Source organism: Salmo trutta, chromosome 8 (genome assembly GCF_901001165.1).
Source record: "Salmo trutta chromosome 8, fSalTru1.1, whole genome shotgun sequence".
NCBI lineage: Eukaryota > Metazoa > Chordata > Actinopteri > Salmoniformes > Salmonidae > Salmo > Salmo trutta.
The window spans coordinates 39,912,228-39,937,188 of record NC_042964.1 but is presented as its reverse complement, the minus strand read 5'-3'; the positions used below and the strand labels follow the sequence as shown (position 1 = coordinate 39,937,188).

The following is a 24,961-nucleotide window of genomic DNA, read 5'->3' as shown; positions in this document are numbered from 1 at the left end:
TAAGAGGCATGTATCCCTGACCATGAAATATGCATCAGCACACTGCCCTCTTTATGCCACGTCCCAGTCAGCACAAAGTTTATTTTGTTTAGGGGTATCCGACCTGTAATTGGCAAAGGCCACACAACTCAGACCTGAACACAGACCACTTTTGCACCCACTCAGCCACCCATCAACAGAAACCTCACACAGTCATGGGGATAGGAGGCTTGTGTGTGTAACCTTGACAACGGCCACTCTGTTCTGACACTTGCCTGTGGTAAAGAGTCGATGAGCCGAGGAGTCTGGGAAAAGTGATGTTGTTTGTGCATTTTGGTAGTCAAGACTTTTGAGGTGAGACGAGGTCTCATAAACCTGGTATGTGTCTAGATGTGTGTCTAGATGCTCCACATTCCAATGGCTGGTTTCACTCTCAGAAGCATGATGCATCAGTTTTCAGTTAGAATCTCATTTGCTAAAGATCCGTTTTCAATGTGACACAAACATATGCAGTCACATTTTAGTCACTCAGTCACATTATGAGGTGAAACTGTTTCTAAAATGTTTTATTTTCCCATGACTGTTTTTAACTGCTGTTTATTATATTTCCATTGGATGCTGTCTATCAACTATTTTCCATGTCCTCCCCCAACCCAAATTAAAGTTTTATCAAGTGCAACTGTGTCTGACATTTTAGATGGAGTAGACTGCAGGTTTATACAGACACAGTACCTCATTCTGACTCTGGGTAAAGAAATATGTATAAACAGTGTCTGCCTTCTGTTGCTTGTAAAGAGACCCCTCCCTCCCATGCACGCACACAAACACACACACCCGTCAACCCTCCTCAATGTTTTTACTGGCCAACGTTGATACCTGGAGCTAGGCATGCTGGGTAGACATGTTTTAATTATGTTACTATTCTGAGTATAATGACTGGCACCTAGCCACTTGGAGGGTCCACTGCCAACCTCTGTACGTGCTTCCGAGGACTTCACCAGGTCTTCAACACCTTTATTTTCTTACATTCCAGACACTTGTCTTATTAAACCACACTTGATGGACCTGTAGTTCTCACGTAAGAGAAGAGTACCTCAAAGCTATCCTCTGTGTGGGGTGCGGTGGATGTTCCGTGGCCAGCGAAGCATCCATCATCTGGGCGCCAAACAACTCAGCAGCAAAGAAGAGAAAATATGATTTCACCAAGTAGGGAATGCTTTAGCTGGCATGTGTTTTAGCTGAACGAGGGTCCGCTTCAGGGCTTCTCCAGACAGCAGAAAATTGTGCGACTTTGTTGAATGTGTCTCGAATGTTTGTTTGGGAATGTGTCACAATAAATGTCACTCGCATGACACACAGCCAGATTACAAACAAAGTTCTGTCTTTGTAATGTTCTTTTGCTCTCTCACTGGCAGGTGATTTTCATAAAGGTTTGTGGAGACATGCAAAGACATGTATCGGTTCGTGTTCACCCAGTGGTTTTTATGTTAAAGAGTGTGGGTTGGTTGGTTTAACAACTGCTGTTGTTGCTCTCGTCTCCTTGCTCTCAGTCTGAGAGTGAGACCACTGCAGGCTGGTGAAGCATGAGGAAGCAATCAACTGATCAGGGATTGGACTTCCTAGGGCCCTTAGGGCATTTCACCCACCATCCAGGCCTGGCTGGCCTACCCCCCCCCCCCCCCCCCCTCCTCCCCTCTTTCCCCTAATCCAGAAGGGGTCCCCAGGGACCTAATAAATCACGGCGGTCATGCAGATAGGCATGCCTTTCCACCCCCAAACTCCCACACTGTGATTGTTCCAGAGTGCTATTACTAAGTCAGACGTTCTAGAAAATGTGCGGTTGTCTGTGGATTTAGTCCAATTCAATGTATTGGAATGAAGTGTTGAAGACTGTTTTTGCTGCTGGTAAAATAACAGATAACACATAGACACAGAACAACAATACTTTTGTTGTCATTATTCGAGCATTGGCTATAACAGATTGATGAAAAACAACTACTGGTTCTAGATAAAGGACCGTTTTTTTTCAGGTTATTACATACTTGTTCAATACTGATCACAAATAAACTTTTACAGATGGTTGAAACTGAGTTGAGTCTCTAATTATATGTTAAAGGGGACAATAATTATATCTAGTTCTAGTACAATCCAATAATTATCGTTGATCAATCGTTTTTAATGGAAAACTTGACTATGCATTGGATTGACTGGTATGATTGGTATACCAATACTGTCTTATCTGTGCTTCTCACATTCTAAATTGCCAACACACCATGTGTATATCCTATCTTATTCAAGGTGCATACCTTAACACCTTACAAAAAGATACTCACTTAAATTGCAGCATTTATTTTGTGCAATTTGACTGCAAACTATTCAGAATATAAGCACCTTACATAATGGCAACCCACACCTCTAATGTGCCTTAGACATTTATGAATTTGGAGTATGTCTCCATACTCCATAATAATAATTAACAGGACAGTCCAAGAAGATAGCTCCTAATTTGTTGCTGAAGTTTTAGCACAGAATAAAATAATGAAGTTGCTCTCTGGCTGTACTGGCAGCAATGAGAATTGATTCTCCTGTGCCCCAGTTTGCTTGTATTCGGATTCTAGAGGCCAATTTCATTTTCAATTGACCAGGTGACCCATTTTGAATACAAATGACTAAGCTAATTGGGGCAACTGGGCCGAAGGACAAGTCTCACACCTTGCCGTTTCAATTATTGATGCAATAAAGCAGTCAAGAGACTGCTTAAAGACAACAATACACATGCCTCAACTTAATGACCTTCATTGTGAGATGGAGAGGAAAAGCTAATACAATGTCTTTTCCAAACAAGAGGTACTTTGGGGAAAAAGGACAGATTGAGCCAGCTTGGGATAGCCAGAGGATGTGCAATTTTCGGACGAAATTGGGGTGAGGTTTTTTTTTGTAATTGGGCAAAAATGGGGGAGGAAATAGTCAGTTATGCTGCAAGCAATCAGGACTTATTAGAAGCATGCATTATTCAGGTTGTTTTGCCTCAAGGATCTCACGGAGTGAACTGCAATTCATGGAAATGTAACCAACTGGTATCAGACCCTAGCCAAAGTACACCTACAGTATGTCCACAGTTACACCTAATAACATGGGAGATTGAATGATAAGCCGAAGAGAAACAACAGAAAAGAGAATTTACAGGAAACTGCTCTTTCACACTGTGCTTACAGAAAGGCTCGATACATTACAATGGGCCATGAAGTGTCATGATGTGTCTTTCACATGGTAATAAATAATGACACAGGAGTTTCTTCAATTCTCATTGTAGTTCTTGTGTGGTTTTTATTCGTACTTTTATTTTATGTTCTATTTTCTATTATCTACATTATTATCATTGTTGGAAAGAGCTCTCAAGGTGAGAATTTCACTGTACTGTTTTACAACTGTTGTATTTCACATGGTAATAAGCAAAGAGAGGGGAAAGTAGCCTTCATCTTGCTGATGTAATCATTTATCAGCGATTACACATTGTTAAGCTTTCGCGAATTTACAACCAGTAATAAGTCATAAAAACAAATGACCTTTGGCCATGCATTCGCAAAAACCTTAGTTTTATCTGTGGTAAGACTGTCTTTGACACACACTAGCAAATATTTCTGTGAAATGTCTCCATTAAACAATAAGCAGTCTGTTTGTGTCATCAACATTACGGTGTAAAATTTGAATAAAATTCAACTGGAACAATTGTAAAATGGTTGCTGGATCGAATCCCCGAACTGACAAGTTAAAAATCTGTCGTTCTGCTCCTGAACAAGGCAGTTAACCCACTGTTCCCTGGTAGGCCTTCATTGTAAATAAGAATTTGTTCTTAACTGACTTGCCTAGTTAAATAAAGGTTAAATACATTTAAAAAAAGATAGGCCTACTATCTACACTCCCCTCCCGGTGCGCATCACTCCAACAACCAATAGAGAGGCAGGCTGTTGGGAGCCTTGGAAGTAGTGGCTGCTGCGTGGGCAAGGCAAAAAAGTAGGCTAGTACAGGCAACAACTTTTACGGAGGTATGGAGAAGTTTAGGTCCCGTAAAAATATTTTACATGTTCATAGTGTGAAAGGAATACGGACGATGAATTGGATTTAAGGACTAACCTCTGACTAAACCGTACAACATTGTCCTTGGGTTGTAACTGTTACTATATTGGATTTTTCTCGCGCTTTTCTCTAAAACTTGGGGAGGGCTTGTGTGGCTAAAAGTGTGGCTAAAATGTCCGCATCTATGCAGCCTCTCAACGCTGCGATGTATGCGGTCGTTTTCTTACTGTTTTCCCGAATAGAACTTATACTTGGATATAATGAAAACACAAGGACGTGTCCGTCTCCATGCACATGTTTTGGAGACCTGTTGGACTGCAGTCGGTTGAAAAGGCGTGGAATTCCTGAAAATCTTCCCGAATGGACCGTACAGTTGTAAGTCAATTTAGAGAGCTTTTGTTGACTTGCCATTTTATCTTCACTACCCATGTATACGAACAGCTATCTTAATTACTTTTCACACCTGTTTGAAATGAGTAATTTGATAGATACAGGGTTTAACATAGTTACAACAAGTGTATGAATGGAATACTTGAATAGATAAATTACACATATGCAGAGAATTACGTGATTTGTTACATTGTTGCCAACTTTGTTAAATTGTTGCTTACTGACGATTCGAAGAGAATGAAACCGTTTGAAAACAAAGTTTATTTCCCTTCACATCGACAAGGAAGGGAAATCAGTCCTAAATCCTTACTTTTTATTCCCAAAGATTGATTTGGAGTTTAGAAAGTATTTCGCAATGACGCAGATTAGGCCACTCCATTTTCCAAGGTGCAAGCATTTCGTTTTTTTTGTAATTCAGCAGACGCTGTAATCCAGAGCGATTTGATACATTTTTGTACTTTTTCCCGTACTGCTCCTCTGTGGGACTCGAACCCACAACCCCGGCGTTGCAAGCATCATGTTCTACCAACTGAGCCATAGAGATATTTACTGAATAAAAGTTGTGTTTGTCACATTTAGAATGATATTATTGTTTTCTTAATATTGATTTATGGTGATTTCAAATTCTGAAAGATCTAGTGATATATTGGGTCACTTTACCCCATTGTTTACCATTCCTTAGCAGCATTTGGTGTTATTTCAGATATAGAAAAATACTCTAAACATCAAGAAAATAGGGATTTTGCACTCGACCTACGCTGTAATTTAAATCAAATGTATTTCTTGCAATGTCACGCTGCCTACAATTCTTCCATGTGAATACTTATAGGATATGTGAGCCATACTCCTCAGGAAGAGCAGAGAAGCTCAGTCTTGTGAATAATCAAGCAGGCCGTTTTAGAAGATATAACACAAATGACCTTTGTACATCAATGTCCCATTGTCAGTCTTTCTACACTAGTGAATCATTAGTTGGCCTACCTACTGCACTGAGTTTTTATATTAGGATTATTCCAATCACCCATTAGGCCCAACAAGACATGCCAACATCAGTAGGCTAGTGAGTTGGTAGTACTGTTTGCTTTTGAGTTTGTTGTTAGTGCAGTGAGGTACAATAATTTGCTAACATTATAAAGTTCATGGAAAACTTTCAACGGGCTTTTGGGATTTTGGAGCTATCACAATTTCCATGAACAAAGAGCCTAAAATGCCATCATAAACAATTGATCACAATTCATTTTGACGACTTGTTGAACCTGAAGAGGTTGGTCAACTGTTTTTTCAGCATGTAAATATCAGGTGACATCATGATAAGGAGCTAATGCAGAATACAGATGTCCATTACAATAGGCCCTAGATGAGACCAACTGCTGAATGACAATTGTTTTACTTTTGTTTATGAGGTGATACCATCATTGGGCCTTTCCATATTCTGTGAGCTCAGTAGTTCTTCAGGCCCCAGGGCTATTAAGACAATAAATACATAATGTCAAATGAAGTCATAGGCACTCCAGGCCAATCTCCCATGGTAATGCCTCAAATAGTTGTTTAACATGTATTAATAAGCAGATGTTCATAGGTCTGCCTCCCTGGCTTCCATTCAGACTGCACCATGTTGATGTATCCTCACTACTAGCTTGTGTTTTTTCTAGTTCATATTTCACAACACAGCTAGGCGAGTTAGTCCCCTGTTAGAATGTTTGTTTGGCATTTACAAAATGTGTGCAGCCTGCTCTGGAAATTTTACATTGCCAGAAAACACAGGCACAGCCTCGTAACCAAGGCAAGCCGACCAAAAAGGGAGAAAAAAAGTTCCACATGGGGGGAAAATTCTTTGCACTCAGGCATGCTAATTTACGAGTGTCTCTCCAGCACATCTTAAACTGCCCGGCCCTTTGTTTTCCAGCACCCCATTATTTCTGCTGAATTTGCATCTCCAGAGCCACCGATGGTACTGCTTAAGGAGCCACTGTTGGATTAGTTCGTACAAACTCTCTGAAAGAGATAGAAAGTGAGAGAGGAAGGGAGGGAGGGAGGGAATGTGGGAGGGAGAAGCATTTAGTTTGAGCTTCAGATTTCTCAGTGAGTGAGTGAGGGGTACAGATTTTATGATTCAAATGTAGACAAGTTTAAATTCTTCCTATTTTTTTAGGGTTTATAGCCTGGAATGTAGCATAATATGCATTTGAGGAGGTAAGCACTCTCAGGAGACTCACTCAACATTGCTTTATTACCAGACCATCCCATCCACAGCCAGTTCTCACCTCACTAAAAGCCGATGTGATTAACTATTAGAATAACTTGGCATTATAAAATAACTTTACATTTTCACAGATTTACGTGAGCGAGACGGGCTTCAGTGTCTACTGAAATAATCCCAGTTAAAGTGTGATATCAAGCCCTTATGTTATGGCACTTCAGAGATAAGGAGAGAAAGAGCTCTGGATTATAACGTGAGCGCTTTAGCTGGTGGGAAAGGGTATGCCTTTTATCAGCTTGGAAGTCAATGACCTATTTTCCCTTGTGAATCTGTATTAGTCCAAGTGCTTTATAACCACATCAAAGAACCAGCAGGTCTATCTTATCTCATTACTAAGAGGATGGATAGCTTGGTTTCATTCACTCGTCAGACACGGATAAATGTGTGGCGCACATTTTCAAGTCTAATAGACACAGGCTAAAGCCTATATAGCTGTACTGATTTAATCTGGTCCACTTCTGGACCTGGATTTCTGAAGGAAGTGTAAGTGTCAGAAACCCTCAGGGTTTATCTGGACATTTTTGATACTACACATCTCCACTTCTCCCATATGGCCCGATTAGTGGAACAGAAACATACAGCTGCGTGTTGGGAAGGGAGAAAAGTTTCAGAGAGAGAAGTGAAACTCTTGGTGAAGAGTTGAAGAAACTATTTGCTGAAGAATAAAACCAGGGCCAGATCTAGAAAAATGGCTTGGAAACTCGCTTTCCCGGCATTGTGAATAGATTACCAGTTGTTAGGGTTTTTCCCTCCCTCCTCTCAGCTCCAGTTGATGGATTCCAGATGGGGGGCAAGCCAAAAAAAGGGTCTGGCACCACAATGTTGATCGTGCACAGCAGCATCAATAACTCCACAGCTTTATAACACTCTGGGCAAGGCAGGCTTCTCTAGGCATGTTTTCCACCCCCTCTTAAAAAGGGGAAAAAATTGAATCTCTCCCTTCCATAACTTAGCTGGTTGTCTGTTTTGGCTCGGTGATTCAAGAGCGGATTGGATGCATGAGCTTGTCTGGCTGGATTTTCTCTCAATGTTTTAAAAAAAGGCTGCTATGTCAAAACTAGGCCTATAGCTGGTTAGCGTTACTTTTTTTGCATACAGTGGTTTGTTTTGAAAATGACTCAGTTGCTTTCCGACATGACTTCAGTTGGAGCTGTATAGGCTAGGCTCACTCAGACAAGTTATGTCTCCTGTTTAAAAACAGAAAGGCCAGTATATGATTGGTTGTGAAGTGAACGGCCCTCCATGTTGTGTAACTTTCCTCTAACAAACGTCTTTTTTCACAGGGACCTGAGCCATAATAAATTGCAGTCGCTCGACAGCACTGTGTTTAGGAAACTGCGGCACCTAAGTGAGATGTAAGTACACTCTGTGTTCTGTACTTCCTAGAGTAAACAACATCAGTCACAAACACTCTCCCTCCACCGCTCCTTCACACCACATGTGACAAACAACCTTTGTGCCTGTGTGTTTACAGAAAGCTAAACAACAATGAATTCGAGACGGTACCTGATTTGGGCCCTCATGCGGCAAACATCACCACCCTCATTCTGTAAGTATTACTTTTGAAACACCCCTCCCCCCACCAATCCACCCATCAGAGTTGTCAGTGCTAGTTAACAATGTAGAACTGCTAAGCCCTGATCCTCCCTCCTTGGTGGAACCCCTTTTGGCTGAGCTGGTTCCCAGACTGGGTTGTCCCAGGCATGGCAGCCAGTTTGAGACAAGTCAGTCACGTCTGAAAATAAATGTCATCGTTAAAAATTGAATCGCCAGAGGTGGTTCCAGTGTTTCCATAAGTGCTGATCCAGGATCTGTAAGATTAGAGCTTTCTGTCTGTCCATCTCATTTCCGTTATAGATAGTCTGTATGAGTAGTGGGGTATTTCATCCATCTGGAGGTTGAGTGTTTGTATACACTCCTAGTAGGATGGCCCCAGAACATGATGGAGCAATGTAGGGCTTTCATGTGTTTTCAAAGACAAATAGACCCATCAGTGTCAGAGGTTTCAAAGGCATTGATTTCAGACTTTTCCCCCGGCACAATGTCTCACAAAATCAATGGATAGGACATTTTCCCCCCACAAGAATGCATCCATCTCAAAAACTAGAAGAGGCATATTCCTCATCAAGCCTGAACTTGACAAGCAGTAACACCAGAGAAAGAAGCCAACAGCTAAAGGGGATTCAGACGTCGGCTATTAGTCAATTTGTCTTCAGACTTTTAGGTGTATCGCCTATAGGCCACAGATGCGGATGGAGGTATTACCTGGAACTATAGCAAAATACAGTACACCAGGGTATGTTTGATTTCCAGTAGGTCTGATGAATTTTTGAACTTGTAAACATTATCGGTCAGGCAACATACAGAGGCTTTAGGAGTTGTACAATAGTATTCCCCTCTACTCTCAATTCTCCGCTCAAGATGCATATTTGGTTGATGTTGCTTATTGAAACACATCATGTATGAATAGGAGAACAATTCCAATAGATTTCACCATTGAATGTTCCAAAGTACGTCAGGCAGCCTAGTTGTCATCCTCAATGTGCATTTGGGAATGATCAATTCATACTTTCTTACCACAACATGTGTTCATTTGTGTCTGTGAGTGCGTGCATAGCATTCCCAGTTGCATTGCTTAGTGTCTACTGGGCAACTAAAATCTCTGAGGGGGGGGATTTAAATACAAAATCCCTCTCCCCACTCTTTCGTTTTGTTGCTGGTATTGGCATCATTGATGGAGAATATGTGTGTGGTATTTCCTATTGGAAAAAGAACAGAGTTTTGAGAAGCCATCAGATGACTTATTTTTCAGACTGGCGCCTGTAATGAGAAGCAGGGCTGCTGCGTTAGCTGGGGCGTCTCAGGCACACATCAGACTCCATATTAAACAATACAGCAGCATCTGACCCAAATGGCTAATACCACAGTTAACACATCGTCACAACTAGGACCGCATCAACTACAGTGCTATAACCGATACATAATACACAACGTCTATCTGAAGGGAAACATGGTTAAACGATGAGAGAAAGTGTTTCTAAACACTGATCCTCCAGTACCCCCAACAGTACACATTTTTGTTGTAGCCCTGTACAAACACACCTGATTCTTGCTAATTGAGGGCTTGATGATTAGTTGACCAGTTGAATCAGGTGTGCTTGTCCAGGGTTACAATATAAATGTGTACTGTTGGGGGTACTTGAGGACCAGGTTTGGGAAACACTGGTTTAGTAGATTTTAGGTTATTGCAGTATTGAGTTACAAAGTTACAATGTTTGTTGCCAAAAGCTTTGTAAGCAAGACATCCAGGTATATCTGTCAGCTTAGTTACCCACAGAGCTAACACTTTATAAGAAAGAATGAACTGGTAGATAAGCAGAATATGAAGCTCTTTCCAGTTCCAACTCAGTTACCTTTTCCGTACACAGAGATTCCATCAAACCGTCTTCTCCAAATACCTAATCAGCCCTGGAATCACCAGATCATTTGTAGATCCCACCAAACTCAACGAGAGGTGGTTTCACAGCAATCTGGTTAAAGCCCCCATTCCCTACCATAAATTCCTGGGAAATTATTCAATTAATTAAGATGATCACGACTCAATTACTACCAGCTGCAGGGTTATTGCCGTTTGTTTTTACTCTGGGCTGTGGGGTCAAGGAAGTTGACGAGAGCTGCCGCTATGTCTGCCTGGCTGTTTGAATAAGTGGCATTCGATACCCCGGGTGTCACGCCCTGACCATAGAGAGTCCTTGTTTCTCTATGGTGTAGTAGGTCAGGGTGTGACGCAGGGATGTTCTAGTTTAAAATTTGTATGTTGGTGTTTTGGTTTGGTTCCCAATTAGAGGCAGCTGGTAATCGTTGCCTCTAATTGGGGATCATATTTAAGTAGCTATTTTTCCCACCTGTGTTTGTGGGATATTATTTTGTGTTTGTGCATGTGCACCACGTAGTCACAGTTCGTTGTTCGTTTATTGTTTTGTTTTGCTGAAGTTTCACTTGATATTAAAGATGTGGAACTCTACGTACGCTGCGCCTTGGTCCAGTTCTTACGACAACCGTGACACCGGGGCTTTTTTCCCCCCATACTCCCCTCCCAGGCCAGAGTAATGAAGGAAGGGGAAGAAAATCTCCAGTATGTGCGAATGGAAGGAAAAAATCAGACTGTACTAAATAGAGAAGAAAAGGGGGGTTCAGGATTAGGAAGCCTCCGTTGTTGATTCAATGTCATTGCGTTATTAAAAAGTGGAGTGTTGCTGCCTTTGGGGTAACTTGTTTGTGCATGTGTGTATCTGTTTGACAGCTGCTTCTGCTGTTTAGCTATAATTTATGTGGATTTTTTTATTCTTTAATTCAAAAAGGAACATTTATGTTGCAGCGTCACCTGTCTATAATCGTCTCACACTGTGGTCTTGTTTATGTAGGTCATATTTCTTCAGATAAACAAATTCAGAGTGTGAAGGCAACACAGTCCAAAAATATGGAGTAGATTTGCTCAAACTGCCAAATTAGACACAAGTGTAAATCAAATTGAGATGTGCTGCTGTGTGGTCTTATTTTTTGAATGTTTGCTTTTTTTGACTGATATCAATCAAATTCCTTAGAGTACACTTTAATGAGTCTGGCAGCACATTTCAGCTGATCTAGGATCAGCTTACCATTAATGTAGGGTACACCGCCTGCTATTCAAATAGTTATTAAGTTGTCTACTATACCCAAGGGCTTGGAGTTTCCTCAAGTTGGGACACATGCATGTGCTACCTGCTTAATTTCATGAATAAACAAAGCACAGTTTGATAGATGCTTTAAATTCCCCTGGTCATACATTTCAATGTGTGTTAAAATGAGAAGTTAAAACCTGAAGAGACCCAAACAAGAATGACAGGCAGGTCTTGAAACTATTAACACAACGGTGCATAGTAACCTTATTTGCGAGAAAATTGGTTAAACAAATTTGAAGTGGGTGCCGTCCGAATGGACAATGCCCCCGCTTGTTTGTCCGTGGAGTTGGCCCGACGGGTGGAGATCAACAGATAAGCACATGGAACTCTCCGGTACACAGCGTTTAGGTTGGCCTTTCAAAAGCTCTTATTAGATCTCTGGGCAGATGTAGGGGAGTAGAGAAAGATGGAGAGAAACTGATTTGTTGAATGGACCGTAGCCAAGTTCTCCTTCACATCTCTCCCTGTAGGCCTCAACTGCACAGTCTCAGTTGATATCACAGTTCTCATCTGCCACAATGTTTAAGGTTAGAGTTGGCTGGGTGTTGAGATTCTGTAGTATGTTGTACTTGCAGGTTAATACAACAGGATTCAATGAATTGCTCAGTGGTCTCTGAGATTCAAGCAAGTGAAGCCATTACATTTCCTGTAGGTCCCCACCTAGCCTATCTGGAGAGGGCTGGCCTCTGCTGTGTGTAGTCCATGTTTTACCAGATGGTCTTGACCACATCCTTCAAAATAGGGGTCCTCATGGGGGTTATAAAAGGCGTTGACTTGTGTGGTCTCTGATTCGGACACATTTCAGTTGAAGGCATTCAGTTGTACAACTGACTAGGTATCCCCCTTTCCCTTTCTTTGTACTTCCCATGACATTACTTTTTTATGGATTCTCATGCTCCATATGGGTCATGTCAAGTTTTCAAAGCCATATGAGAGGCTCATTTGTAGCAGCACACTGGGTTCAAGTGGGAAGTGTGTCAGGGAGTAAGCATTAACAACATCAGCTTGGGACACCATGTTGTATTTGGGGTTTTCTCCGATGGAGGGGCTGCTCATTCTCCACAACTTAGCTGAGGGTTAGCATCACATGCAGCTAAACGGAATCCTTGATGTATCTGGCCCATTTGCACTCAAGCTAAAAGGTTTGTTCATATATGAGTTGTCTGGTCGTGGAGTCTAGGCTTCAGGGTGATGCTCCACAGCTGGCCAGATGTTTACTGTGGGGGGAAGGGAGAGGGTGTTGGGGTACAAAGACCAGGGACTCATCATCATCATGATCACCAACACATCAGACCTCCCTCCAGCTGACAGGCCCCAGGGTCAGTCCGTCTTTTGTAGAGGAACATGGACTGAGCAGCCAGCGTTGACAGTTGCTTTCCAACCGCCCCCTCCCCTGAAAATATATTGAAGTCCGGGGCTCCACAAAGCTGGAAATACAGGTTCTTTCTTTTTTTTTCCTCGCAGCCCCTCTTCTCTTCTCTCAGCGACCAGTCAGGGGAACATGTAAACCCAGGCCCAGGTGGTGTGTGCCCCTTTTGTTTGGGACCACAGAGGCCGTGGTGCGTGGAAAGTCCTTTGCAAATCTGCACACAAAAGGCTGTCTTGTACCGTTTCTACTGCGGGTGGTGTGCTGCACTGCACCTAGTTCAGCCTGTGGCTGTTGCCTAAATTGTGTTATTATTTAAAAAAATAAAATGAAATAAAACCATTTTTAGGCAGTGACTGAGTGTTTAAAATGAAAAAAGAGGGATTGGGTTTCAGCCTCCCAGAACCTACCCTCTACCCCCACCCTCAGCCCCACACTCTACCCCTACCCTCTACCCCCACCCTCAGCCCCACACTCTTACAGTTGGTTGGCATAGAACCAAGCTTCGAGTCTTGGCCTTGCCGGAGGCTAGGCAGAGGGACGTGCTGTGGCAGGTTCTACCCCTACGTGCCCCAGACACCCCATCAGCCTCTCCTCCCTGGGCCTCCATCCATATATCCTCCTGGTGCTGCCTTTGTTCCAGGTTGGACTCACTGACAGACACACTCATCTGTTTTCCTCTGTATGTTTTGGTGGTAAGGCTGCCAAGGGGTGTTACCGTCTCAACGTGGGGAGCCTAGTCATAAGAGAGGTATGGATGGCAGATTTAGGGAAATGTGTGGAAAATGACTGCTCCGTCCAAGTCAAAGATCACACTTTCTGAGGCTTTATGATGGACTGAGAAACTATGTTGCCACTGTGTTCAATTTCTCGCTTGATTGTATCTTCAGTGCTTTTTTAGTCTCGCTTTGGCCAGGCGTACAGCGGAGCTGAGCCAGTTTGAGACTTAGTGTCTGGCTCTCGACTAGTGCTGGTTCAGTGTGTTCGTTTCATTGTTGTTTTCTCATTGGCAGCTTCTTGAAGGGTACTAGTGTTCACATAAACCAGTACTTCTCAGCCATGTCAATGTTCATCCATTTCTCCGAAGGGCTGTATGTTGACGTGTGCATTGCATGCATGCACAGTATAGGGAAAACGCTAACATTCACTTAGGTCAGTATCAGGAAAATGTTCAAAAAATATGTATCATAAAGAAGATAAAATGAAGAACTGATGCGTTAATACAAGTTATAATTTTTGGGGGGCGGGGGGTTGTTGTTATGTTAGCCTTGCAATTAATACTGAAATGAGGCCTGCAGTCTGGTGTATTAGAGGGAATTCCTACTCTTTTCCCTCACTCTCCCTTTCCCTCGCTCTCTCTTTCTCTACCCGTCGAGGCCCATACACAAAGACGGCTCTGTACAGACACTGTTTATAACTAAGCAGTCCCTGCACTGCAATTTAGGAGGCGTGCAGCTCAGGAAATTGCCAGCCTCTGCTGAGGCATGCTTTCACTGAGGGAATGGTATTCATCAGCCAAGTAATTGGCAGGTTATTTTTTAAAATACCTTGTTAGTAATTACCTTATAAACAAAATAACACAGCACTAAACCAAACGGCTGTTTTGACCTTTTGAGATGAGTAGTGACATTGGTTAGCCCAAGTATTGCCCCGTCCTCCCCCCTTTCCTAGACAACCAGGGAACGGTGTTATTTTTCATGGTTCAGGGAGAGACTCAATGTTCTAGGAAAAATGTCTAATATTAATATAATAATAATGGGAAAACAGGGGTGACGAGGGTCGAGGGGAACACTCGGGTGAGGTTGGCCATTTTTTTTATACCACCTGCTAATTGACTGCTCTGAGCGTTTGTATGTCTGGAAACGTTAGACTGGTGACCCGCGTTGTTAAAATACACAGTATTTTCTATCGTTCATTGGAGCCGTTCTATCTGTGTTTTCAGAGCAAACAACAGGATCACGCAGATCTCTCTGGAGCAGCTGAGGCCCCTGCAACGCCTGGAGACCCTGGACCTCAGCAATAACAGCATAGTGGATATCAAGGCTGACTCCTTCCCTGCGCTGCCTCTCAAGAACCTGTGAGTCCGCCCGTTTGGACTTTTTAACTAAAATGCATGGTTAAACTCCGTCCAAGAATACTATAAGTGTTTGGATCAAATAGTACAATTTTGGTGGAAGTACAACAATGTTTGATCGTTTTTTTCCCTCTTTGGAATGAATTATGTGATCAATATCTCATTATGTATTTTCTTCTCCTCTAGTATCATGAACAACAATCGCATTTCCACCCTGGAGACGGGCTGTTTTGTCAACCTGTCAAGCACTCTGCAGATCCTCAGGCTCAACCGCAACCGCCTCTCCACCATCCCTGCCAAGATCTTCCAGCTCCCCAACCTCCAGCACCTGTAAGTCACAATTGCACTTTGAGCACTGTTGGGGTTGACCACAAACTATACTATGACTGCTCTTTGAACAGTTGTGTAACAGTCCACGACTTTTCACTACTCTTTGATGTTTCTCTGACTGCTCTGTGAACTTCCTGAAAACGCTTTGTGACTGCACTCATTGACAGTGTGTTGACATCTTCGACCACTCTTTGACCACTCTTCCAACAGTCATTGACATCTTCTTGGCTTCTCTTGGATGAATTAGATTAATTTTCAGCATCACTTCTTGAGCTGAGTGAACTCTTAATCCATCCCTGCATATATGATGCTGCGGCTCTCTTACGGTCTGGTTGTGATCCAACCTGCAGGGAGCTGAACAGGAATAGGGTACGCAGGGTGGAGGGCCTGACGTTCCACGGTCTGCACGCGCTGCGCTCGCTGAAGATCCAGAGGAACGGTATCAGCCGCCTGATGGACGGAGCCTTCTGGGGTCTCAGTAACATGGAGGTCCTGTAAGTAACTGTCCTCTGTGACAAGAAAATGTGTCTTTTTTACCAGTGTACATTGGTGGATTTAACAGCATATGTCTGGGTGCAAGTGTCTGCATACTATCTTTGGATACATATTTGTAGCCATATGTCTAGACATATAGTTGACTATAGCCTATACAGTGTGGTATCAGTCCAGGCTAGCATACGTCTTCATCTCTGTCTGTCTGTGTGTGTCTATATGTCTATATGTTGATGACTGACCTCTGTTTGTATGTCTCTGTGTGTCCCTGCAGGCAGCTGGACTACAACAACCTGACGGAGGTGAGTAAGGGCTGGCTGTACGGCCTGCTGACTCTGCAGCAGCTCCACCTGGGCCACAACGCCATCAGCCGGATCCGGCCCGACGCCTGGGAGTTCTGCCAGAAACTCAGCGAGCTGTGAGTGACCCTTTTTTCTTCTTCTTCTTCTCCCTCCCTCTCTTTTTCCCTCTCACTTTGTCTCCTACTCACACTGTGAACTCCCAACACCTCTCTCTTTCTCTCTCTCCCTTGCTCTCGCCCACCTTCCTCACAGTCTCCAACTCTCCACTCCCCCCCTCTCTTCCTCCACCCCTAGTGCTCAGTGCCAACACCAATGCATGTCTCCTGACAAAGTATTACTCCCCCACTTCACCGCCGCCACTATAGCCCCCTTCCTTTAATGCCTCGCCACGTCTATAGGGGAGAAAGGGGGAGAAGGAGGGAGGGATTTCACAACCAGAGTGTCTGCAGCGACATATTGTTTCCTTTGTTGTTAACGTTGTTTATGGCACCGGCCAATTACTAATTCCGCCATGTTTTTTTTGTTTCTGAAAGGGGAGTTGTTGTTTTTTTACATTTCTCTTATCAAGTGAACCTGAGAGTTAACCAAATTGGCAGTTGACTGATCTTTTTTCGCCTTCTAAATAGCCTTCTTCCTGGTTTGTTTGTTTTTTTCGTCTGATGTTTGCGTTTGAGGATTTCTAGTACAAAGTTAATACTTTTTATTCTGTCTGCATATGGTTAAACAAAGTAGTCCAGCGGTGCAAGGTACGATCTAACTTTCAAAACTTAGTTTAAAATAGTCTATAACCAAAAAGTTTTTTACTGGATATGCCTTGATAATAATTAGATAACAGGTTTTAGTAGTGGTTATTAATGCTTATTACAAAGTACTTATTAGTAATTCACAGACTTATCTGGCTTATCTGGCTAGATTTGGTGCATGTTCCTAGTGATCTGAGGCCAGTTTATCCTCGACCTCAACTGTTTATTTCTACACCCCTTCCATTTGCCCTGGGTCTATGAACTGTGTGATGCTGATGCTCCTTCTCTCTCCACCCGACAGGGACATCTCGTCCAACCACTTGACAAGACTGGAGGAGTCCAGCTTTGTGGGCCTCAGCCTGCTTGACGAACTCCACATCGGGGACAACCGTGTGAGCTTCATCGCAGACGGAGCCTTCCGAGGACTCTCCCACCTACAGATGCTGTAAGTTTGAATAAGGATGACTAAACTCAATTTCAGTGAATTACTTGTCAGAGATGACAGCTCTATTGTATAATGGTGCCGAAGCATTAAATGATTATTTTCAACGTCCCACTGGCAGTGAGTGCATTAGCCATGGTTAATATCACTAATCCTGGTTCTTAGTTTCCCCTAATGTTGTTTGAGAAGCCTCAAGGCTCATGAGAGTTTAGGGAGGAACTTGATTTAAACTCATCAGTGACATGGTTATAACAGTCATCAGTCTACACTGTTTTTAAAATATATATTTGACCCCTTTTGGTAGTTACAGTCTTGTCCCATTGCTGCAACTCCCGTACGGACTCGGGAGAGGTGAAGGTCGAGAGCCTGCCGCCCACAAAAAATGACCCCGCTAAGCCACACTGCTTCTTGACACACTGCTCGCTTAAGCCAGCCGCACCAATGTGTCGGAGGAAACACCGTACAGCTGGCGACCGAAATCAGCATACATGCGCCCAGCCCGCCACAAGGAGTCGCTAGAACGCAATGGGACAAGGACATCCTAACCTTCACGCCGCTGGGCCAATTGTGCGCTTCCTCATGGGTCTCATGGGATCGAACCCGGGTCTGTAGTGATGCCTCGCCTTAGACTGCTACTCCACTCGGGAGGACTCATCAGCCTACACTTTATCATTGCTTTGTGTTCTATAAGAGAAGCCCTATCTCACATCTATGAGAGTACATTATCTGCTAGCTAACTTCTCAGATGCTGCCTGCTTGTTGGATTTCGCTCCCTGTCCCTCTCCACACTCATCGAGGCGTGAGTGGAAATATTCTGCCTTGTTTGTTTTCGGTATGTGAAATAGCTGAACGTACCGCCTGTGGTTTCCCCCCACACATAAAAACCTCAACAAGCCAGCAGAGTGAGACTGAGTCCACCGCTCCATCCCCCCATCTCCAGACCGGCTCCATAACATTGCCCCTGGTCCCTCTCTTAAATGGAACCAAATGTTAACTGTGCGTGAAAGGTCAGCAGAGGGCAGGTGTGTAGGTAGGTGGACGGGGAGTTGGGGTGGCTTAGAGGGCTTTACCCCCCCAGCCCCTCTCCACAACCCACTCCTCTACCCCCTCCACCCCTCCTCAACCCCAATCATTTGTAACCAGGCATGCAGAGGAGGAAACTAGCTGTTTGAAAGTATTTAAAGAGACTTGAGAGAGAAGGAACGGGGGAAGGGTGAAGAGGTCCCGCAAATCTCTAACAGACATGAGGTACTGCTGTGTGCACATGACATTCAGTTAGTTTGAAAGATATTTTTTCAAAACCCTTTGATATTTAGTTAAAACATTTTTTTCCCCCAGCCATTAAACTCATTACTAAAAACGTATAATGTTTCACTAAATTTAGTAGCACCGACGTGTGGGTTTGAGTTCCTCCCTGTTAAACACGTTGCATTGCATGTGAAGCAGTATTATGCTGCGAGACACGGAGAAACCATCACAAAAATGTAAAAAACCCCAAAGTTAACGAGAAACATCCTCTAGTGATGGGACCACTTTGAATACAAATGTAAAGCCTTTGACTTCTTTCTCGTCCTTCAGACGAAACGCAAAGCCGCACCAAGGTTTGTGAAGACTATAATAAGTGCAGTTGTTTTCTGGGTGTGGATTTTTACAGTGTGGTTTGTCTTTGTTTCTCTGGAAATAGAGATCTGCAGAACAACGAAATCTCCTGGACCATTGAAGACATGAACGGACCATTTTCTGCTTTGGACAAACTGAGGAAACTGTAAGTAGGCTTGACTTTACCATGGCGTTGTCTTCTAACCTGTTGGTTTCCAGAAGATAGATTAGGAACTATAAAATGGACCATGGGAACGGATTTTAACTGGGAGTATTTGCTTTTTATCATAAAATAAATAGCTGTATTTGAATGAAAACTCAAATATACTTTTCTCAGGTTCCTTCAAGGAAATCAAATCCGCTCGGTGACCAAGAAATCGTTCTCTGGTCTGGACACACTGGAGCACCTGTGAGTTGACCTTCAAATCAATATCATCATACGTCTGTCTCAACTGTCCTAAAGCTGTTAACTAAATATGGGAGAATCCATAACCATGAGAAACAACGCCTGTTAGTGAGAACCACACGACCTTATTGTCTCTGCTTCTTGTCCACACTTTGATGAAAAACAGAGCTGTCTGGTATTCACCACCTCCATATGTGGGGAGACTATTGATCACTAACTGCTTAGGCATGGCGAGAGGAGTGTGTGTGTGTGTGTGTGTGTGTGTGTGTGTGTGTGTGTGTGTGTGTGTGTGTGTGTGTGTGTGTGTGTGTGTGTGTGTGTGTGTGTGTGTGTGTGTGTGTGTGTGTGTGTGTGTGTGTGTGTGTGTCTGTGTGTGTGTGTGTGTGTGTGTGTGTGTGTCTGTGTGTGCGCCTGTGTGTTTGTGCTCATGTGTGCAGCTTTCTGTGTACAAGTGTGTGTGTGTGTGTGTATGTGCACAACTGTGTGTGTATTTCTATCTGTGAAACAGCTGCATTTGATTGTAATTAACTTTTTTTCCCAGTCGTGTCTGAGCTCAAAGGAGCTGAAGTCGGGCCCCTCTTGATTAACAAAGCACGGTGCTGCCCAGATTTCTATTGTTCTCAAGACCTTTTCTTCCCTCTCTCTCTCTGATTATTGAAGTGTTAGCAGTCTTCCTCCAGATAGGCCTAGACGGAGGGGAAAGTTTGCCATCTTTCTGTGTACATTCCCATGGTTCTGATCCATCCGTTCTTCCCTCTTTCCCCCTCCTCCTCAGAGATTTGAGTAACAATGCGATCATGTCAGTCCAAGGGAACGCCTTTGTGCAGATGAAGAAGCTTGAAGAACTGTAAGTATCTCTGGGTTCAGTCACACTGTATTCATATTCTGCAATGCCAATAGACCAGAGTCACTGTTCTGGACTAACTGAGGAAAGGAAAGAATCTTTCATAGACAATTACTTCAAAAGCACCTATACTGATAAAAGTGATCTTAAAATGTAACAACTATAACATTTCTCAAGTATTATGGATCATCTTTGTGCTGGGTCTCTCTTGTGATTCCTGGCTCAAATGCAGTACCTTCTCCCCCCCAGGCACCTGAACACATCCAGCCTGCTGTGTGACTGCCAGCTCAAGTGGTTTCCTCTGTGGGTGGCGGAGCAGGCCTTCCTGCCCTACGTGAACGCCAGCTGTGCCCATCCCCTGATGCTGAAGGGCAAGAGCGTGTTCACCGTCAGACAGGAGGACTTTGTGTGTGGTGAGTGTGACTGACACACACACACACACACACACACACACACACACACACTCACAAACCTCTTAATGTAGCCCTTGTTAAAAACAACCATTTAGCCGTGACAGGTTTTCCATTTTATGAACTGACCCAGATTGTTCCATATTTTCCTTCAACTCATGGACACTCTGATGGAGCCAGCATTGTAATGGGACCATGTGGAAACTGAGTGAGTTAACAGCTTGGCCGAGTGGAGTCAGAGAGAGCAGGGAGAAAATAAATCATTGTTGAGGAATTTCTGGGATCAGTTTCTTTAAGTAATGACTACTATTAGAGCTGAGGTGCTTTGCCTTCAGAGCTTTCAACATTTCTCCAGTCAGGTAGTTTGAATCTTGGCGGATAAAATAGTATAATTTCCATATTTAAGCTGTTTGTCGACCATCACGGTTTAAACAAAAACTGGTTAGCCTCAAAATGAATGTCAATTTGAGTTTAGCCCCATTCACATCAAATAGAAACAAATGTTTTTCCCCTCTTGTCTTCCAACCAGACGACTTCCCCAAACCTCAGATCACGGTGCAACCTGAGACCCAGTCAGCCATCAAAAGCACCAACGTCACCTTCGTGTGCTCGGCGGCCAGCTCCAGCGACTCACCCATGACCTTTGCCTGGAAGAAGGACAATGAGGTCCTGAATGACGCTGAAATCTACAACCAGGCACACCTCAGAGCCCAGGGGGGAGGCCAAGGCCGTGAAACAGAGGTTACAGAGTACACCACCACACTGCAGCTACGCAGTGTAGAGTTCACCAGCGAGGGGAAGTACCAGTGTGTCATCTCAAACCACTTTGGTTCCTCCTACTCCACCAAGGCCAAGCTCACTGTCAACAGTAAGTTAAATAACCTACTGGTATTGATTTCACTGGTTATTTCAAGAGTTTTGTCTTTCTTAGTATAACTCTCAGCGTGATAAACTATGACGAACCAGTGCACAAGTACACTGCAAATATCAACTTGGAGTGCCCTACAAACATATAAGGAATCTCATTATGACTGACATTGCAAAACCTTGTAACTTTGATGTTGCTCTTGAAGTGGTGCTGCCGTTAGATGTCAAATAAAATGTCCACCCCTTTTGTCCCTCCAGTGCTTCCGTCCTTCACCAAGATGCCCATGGACCTGAGTATCCGGGCCGGTGCCACGGCCAGACTGGAGTGTGCCGCCGTGGGTCACCCGTCTCCGCAGATCGCCTGGCAGAAAGACGGAGGTACGGACTTCCCCGCTGCCCGGGAGCGCCGTATGCACGTGATGCCTGAGGACGATGTGTTCTTCATCGTCGATGTAAAGACAGAGGACATCGGGTTGTACAGCTGCACCGCCCAGAATACCGCCGGAGCCATATCAGCTAATGCTACGCTAACTGTGCTAGGTGAGAATTATTCTTTCTATTTTCACCAGCTGTCAAAGAACTTTGCATTTATATGTGGGCGCCGCTTCATTTTGACACAGATCAATTTTATTTTATGGTATTCTATGAGCGTTTTCCCCACAAATCGACATATAAATCAGGCGTTTTGAGACTGTAAGGTAGCTAACACGCCCCCTTACCCCATTCTCCTCCAGAAACGCCCTCCTTCCTGCGCCCTCTCATGGACCGCACCGTGGCCAAAGGGGAGACTGCGGTCCTCCAGTGCATCGCCGGCGGCAGCCCTTCCCCCAGGCTCAACTGGACCAAAGACGACAGCCCCCTTGTGGTCACAGAGCGCCACTTCTTCGCCGCCGGCAACCAGCTGCTCATAATCGTGGATGCAGCGGAGGGAGACGCCGGGAAGTACACGTGCGAGATGTCCAACACGCTGGGCACCCAGCGGGGCAACGTGCGCCTAGCCGTACTGCCCAACCCTAACTGTGACTTTGGTGTGGGCGCCTCGGGAGGCGTAGACTCGGACGAGGACGGCTGGACCACGGTGGGCATCGTCATCATCGCAGTGGTGTGCTGCGTGGTGGGCACCTCGCTGGTCTGGGTGGTCATCATCTACCATACGCGTCGGCGCAATGAGGACTGCAGCGTCACCAACACAGGTGATGAGAGGGTGCCATTTTATTTTGTCAGCACGGGATTGGTTTTGAGGAGTTCAGTACTTGCATGCCCATGTTGCCTCCTCCTTCTAACAGAAAATAACATTTTTGGGGGAGCTTGAGTTTTGGGCTCCAGCTCCACATACTTTGGCTGGCATGTTGTTAAAACAACACCTTTTACGAATGCTTTGAAATGAATCAGTGACGACCATTGTCTTGAACAGATTATTATAATTATTGTATTTCTCTATGAAAACATTTCTGAGACTTTTCCCTCCCTGGTGTTTTCCCTGCAGACGAGACCAACCTGCCTGCAGACATCCCCAGCTACCTGTCCTCTCAGGGTACGCTGGCCGACAGACAAGATGGCTACGTCCCCTCAGAGAGTGGCAGTGGCAACCACCAGTTCATGGCTTCCTCCATGAGTGGATTCTACATGCAGCCTAAAGACATGAATGGTAGAAGAGGAGCTCTTTCATTGGAAATGCATGGGGACTTTTTATGTCATGAATATATGCATCAGTCAACTGTATTCTGAGCATTTTTCTATGTGTATTGTTTCACCTGAATACATATTGAAATAGTGTAAGTAATTTGAGGCAAGTACCAATGCATTACTAATGTGTCATGTGACTCGTACAGGTCTGTGTCAGCTGGACACGGGAAGTGAAGTGGACATGGAGGCGGCCATAGATCCCCTGCTCTGCCATTACCAAGGACCCATCAGCTCTCTCCTCAGGAGAGGCAACATGTACACCGGAGAACCCTCAGAGGCTTTCACAGGTTGGTGCAACAGATATATAAAAAATATTGTAGCATAAGAAGTATTTTCCCCTAAATTAAACAATATTATCATGTGTTGCTGTCATACTGATCTGATTTCTCATGGCTCACTTTAACCCCCCCCCCACACACACACACACACAGGCTGTGCTATGGACCAGCGGCCCATCTGCATAGACTCCTACAGTGGCAGCCTGACCAGCTCCAAAAGGAGAGACTACTATCCGTGTGGCGGGGCCCTCCAGGACCCCTTTGACCACGGGAGCCCCAGTGTGCTGATGCAGATGCCCAACAGCAGCAGCTTCCACGGGCCACCCCACCTACAGGGCGAGGGCCCCCCCTCCATGGACGAGGGAGATGGAAGCGAGTACGGCCGACCTCGGGAGACAAGGCTCTCCTCCTCCAATACTTTCATGGGTATGTCTGAGGACATTTCTAAGTTTGGATTTGGGTCAAGTCAAGCACATTTTAAATCCACTCAGAAATGTAATTCACTCAATTAGTAAGTGATTTATTGAATATTCATTTTCTTGACAAATAGCACACCATGTGAATGTCTCAGGCCTTACCCTGTATCTCCCTCCGTCTTTCCCTCTGGCAGGAACGTTTGGGAAAGCCCCCTGGAGGCCTCAACAGGAATTCTATCCCGGATTTGGACCACCGCCACTGGCCCTGCACAACAGCATGATGCTACACGAGAATCCCTACGCAGCCCTGGACACAGACTCGGAACACGAGGAAGACAAGAACAGCGTCCAGTCAAAGAATTCTAAATCGGAATCGGAAAAGAGCGGCAATAATATCTATGAACAACCATATGATCTCAACAGGACTGCTACTAGTCAGCAAGGTCGAGCGAGCACATAGCTGAATATGTGCGTTCAAACAAACTGACATTCCTTTGAGTTTTTCTTCGTTATGAGGACGACCAAAAAAAATACTACCTCAGTGAATGGACACTGCAAATGTGCAACGCTTGAATGTAAAAGGATAATGCATTGTGCCTACAAAATGCTGAAAAATTATATGAGGAGATATTAACAGTGAGGACTGTTCTTTTTTTAAGAAAGAAAAATGGGAAACATCTTCAATTGAAGATAGATATCGAATATATATACGTTTTTATACAAAGTTTATTATATTTTGTAAATTAAGTGTAAAAGTAGAATCCATTATTTTTGCTGTACTTATTCCTGTAAATGAGTATTTTGTGTTGTGTGAACGACCACGCCTGTTCAGTTATTCTAGCTTTTGTTTTGCTTTGAGTTAAGCACCCCTTTGCACATACCTATACATAATAAAACACCATAACATGTGCTGCTACGTACATTAAAAGTACTGTGACTCTTTCCGGTCTTTACCATGCACAGACACCACTGTTCTGTAATGGAGGACGAAGAGAATAGAGGTATAAGAGAGTATTGCTGAATACTACCGGGAATGAGAAGGGGGGTTGATGTGGCTTTTCCGAGCCGAACCGCAGACCGCCAAGGACGGCTTGCGCCTGCCACGAGGCCCCCCACCATGCTGTCCAAATAGAATCCAACAAGTGTATGCTGGGAAAGTGTGTGTGCGTGTACGTTTGGCATTTGTCTGTGTGTGTGGGAAGTTCAGGGCTAGCTTCTTCAGTCTTTGGCTCAGTGTAGACTCAGTACCCTGGAGACAATCGATGGAAGGCCAAATTAG

The 24,961-nt window shown here is 44.1% G+C and overlaps 1 protein-coding gene across 1 annotated transcript; it reads left to right on the top strand.

Annotated features, from left to right (window-relative positions):
• Positions 1-3,957: 3,957 nt before the first annotated feature.
• LOC115198910 (leucine-rich repeats and immunoglobulin-like domains protein 3) lies at positions 3,958-24,613 on the top strand. Its single transcript, XM_029761319.1, has 19 exons — positions 3,958-4,431; positions 7,990-8,061; positions 8,181-8,255; positions 14,736-14,870; positions 15,054-15,197; positions 15,548-15,691; positions 15,964-16,107; positions 17,036-17,179; positions 18,861-18,941; positions 19,113-19,184; positions 19,957-20,028; positions 20,275-20,438; positions 20,965-21,303; positions 21,561-21,842; positions 22,037-22,495; positions 22,789-22,950; positions 23,135-23,275; positions 23,420-23,692; positions 23,877-24,613. Exons 1-19 carry the CDS (start codon positions 4,229-4,231, stop codon positions 24,140-24,142), a joined length of 3,372 nt encoding a protein of 1,123 aa, XP_029617179.1. The 5' UTR covers positions 3,958-4,228; the 3' UTR covers positions 24,143-24,613.
• The last annotated feature ends 348 nt before the right edge of the window (positions 24,614-24,961 follow it).

What these genes read in the sequence shown, in the direction of transcription:
- LOC115198910 (XM_029761319.1), top strand. Translation starts at nt 4,229, where the DNA reads ATGTCCGCATCTATGCAGCCTCTCAACGCTGCGATGTATGCGGTCGTT. An exon ending in CTCAGTAACATGGAGGTCCT is followed by an intron (nt 15,692 to 15,963) that starts GTAAGTAACTGT and finishes GTGTCCCTGCAG; the next exon opens with GCAGCTGGACTACAACAACC. An exon ending in ATGAAGAAGCTTGAAGAACT is followed by an intron (nt 20,029 to 20,274) that starts GTAAGTATCTCT and finishes TCTCCCCCCCAG; the next exon opens with GCACCTGAACACATCCAGCC.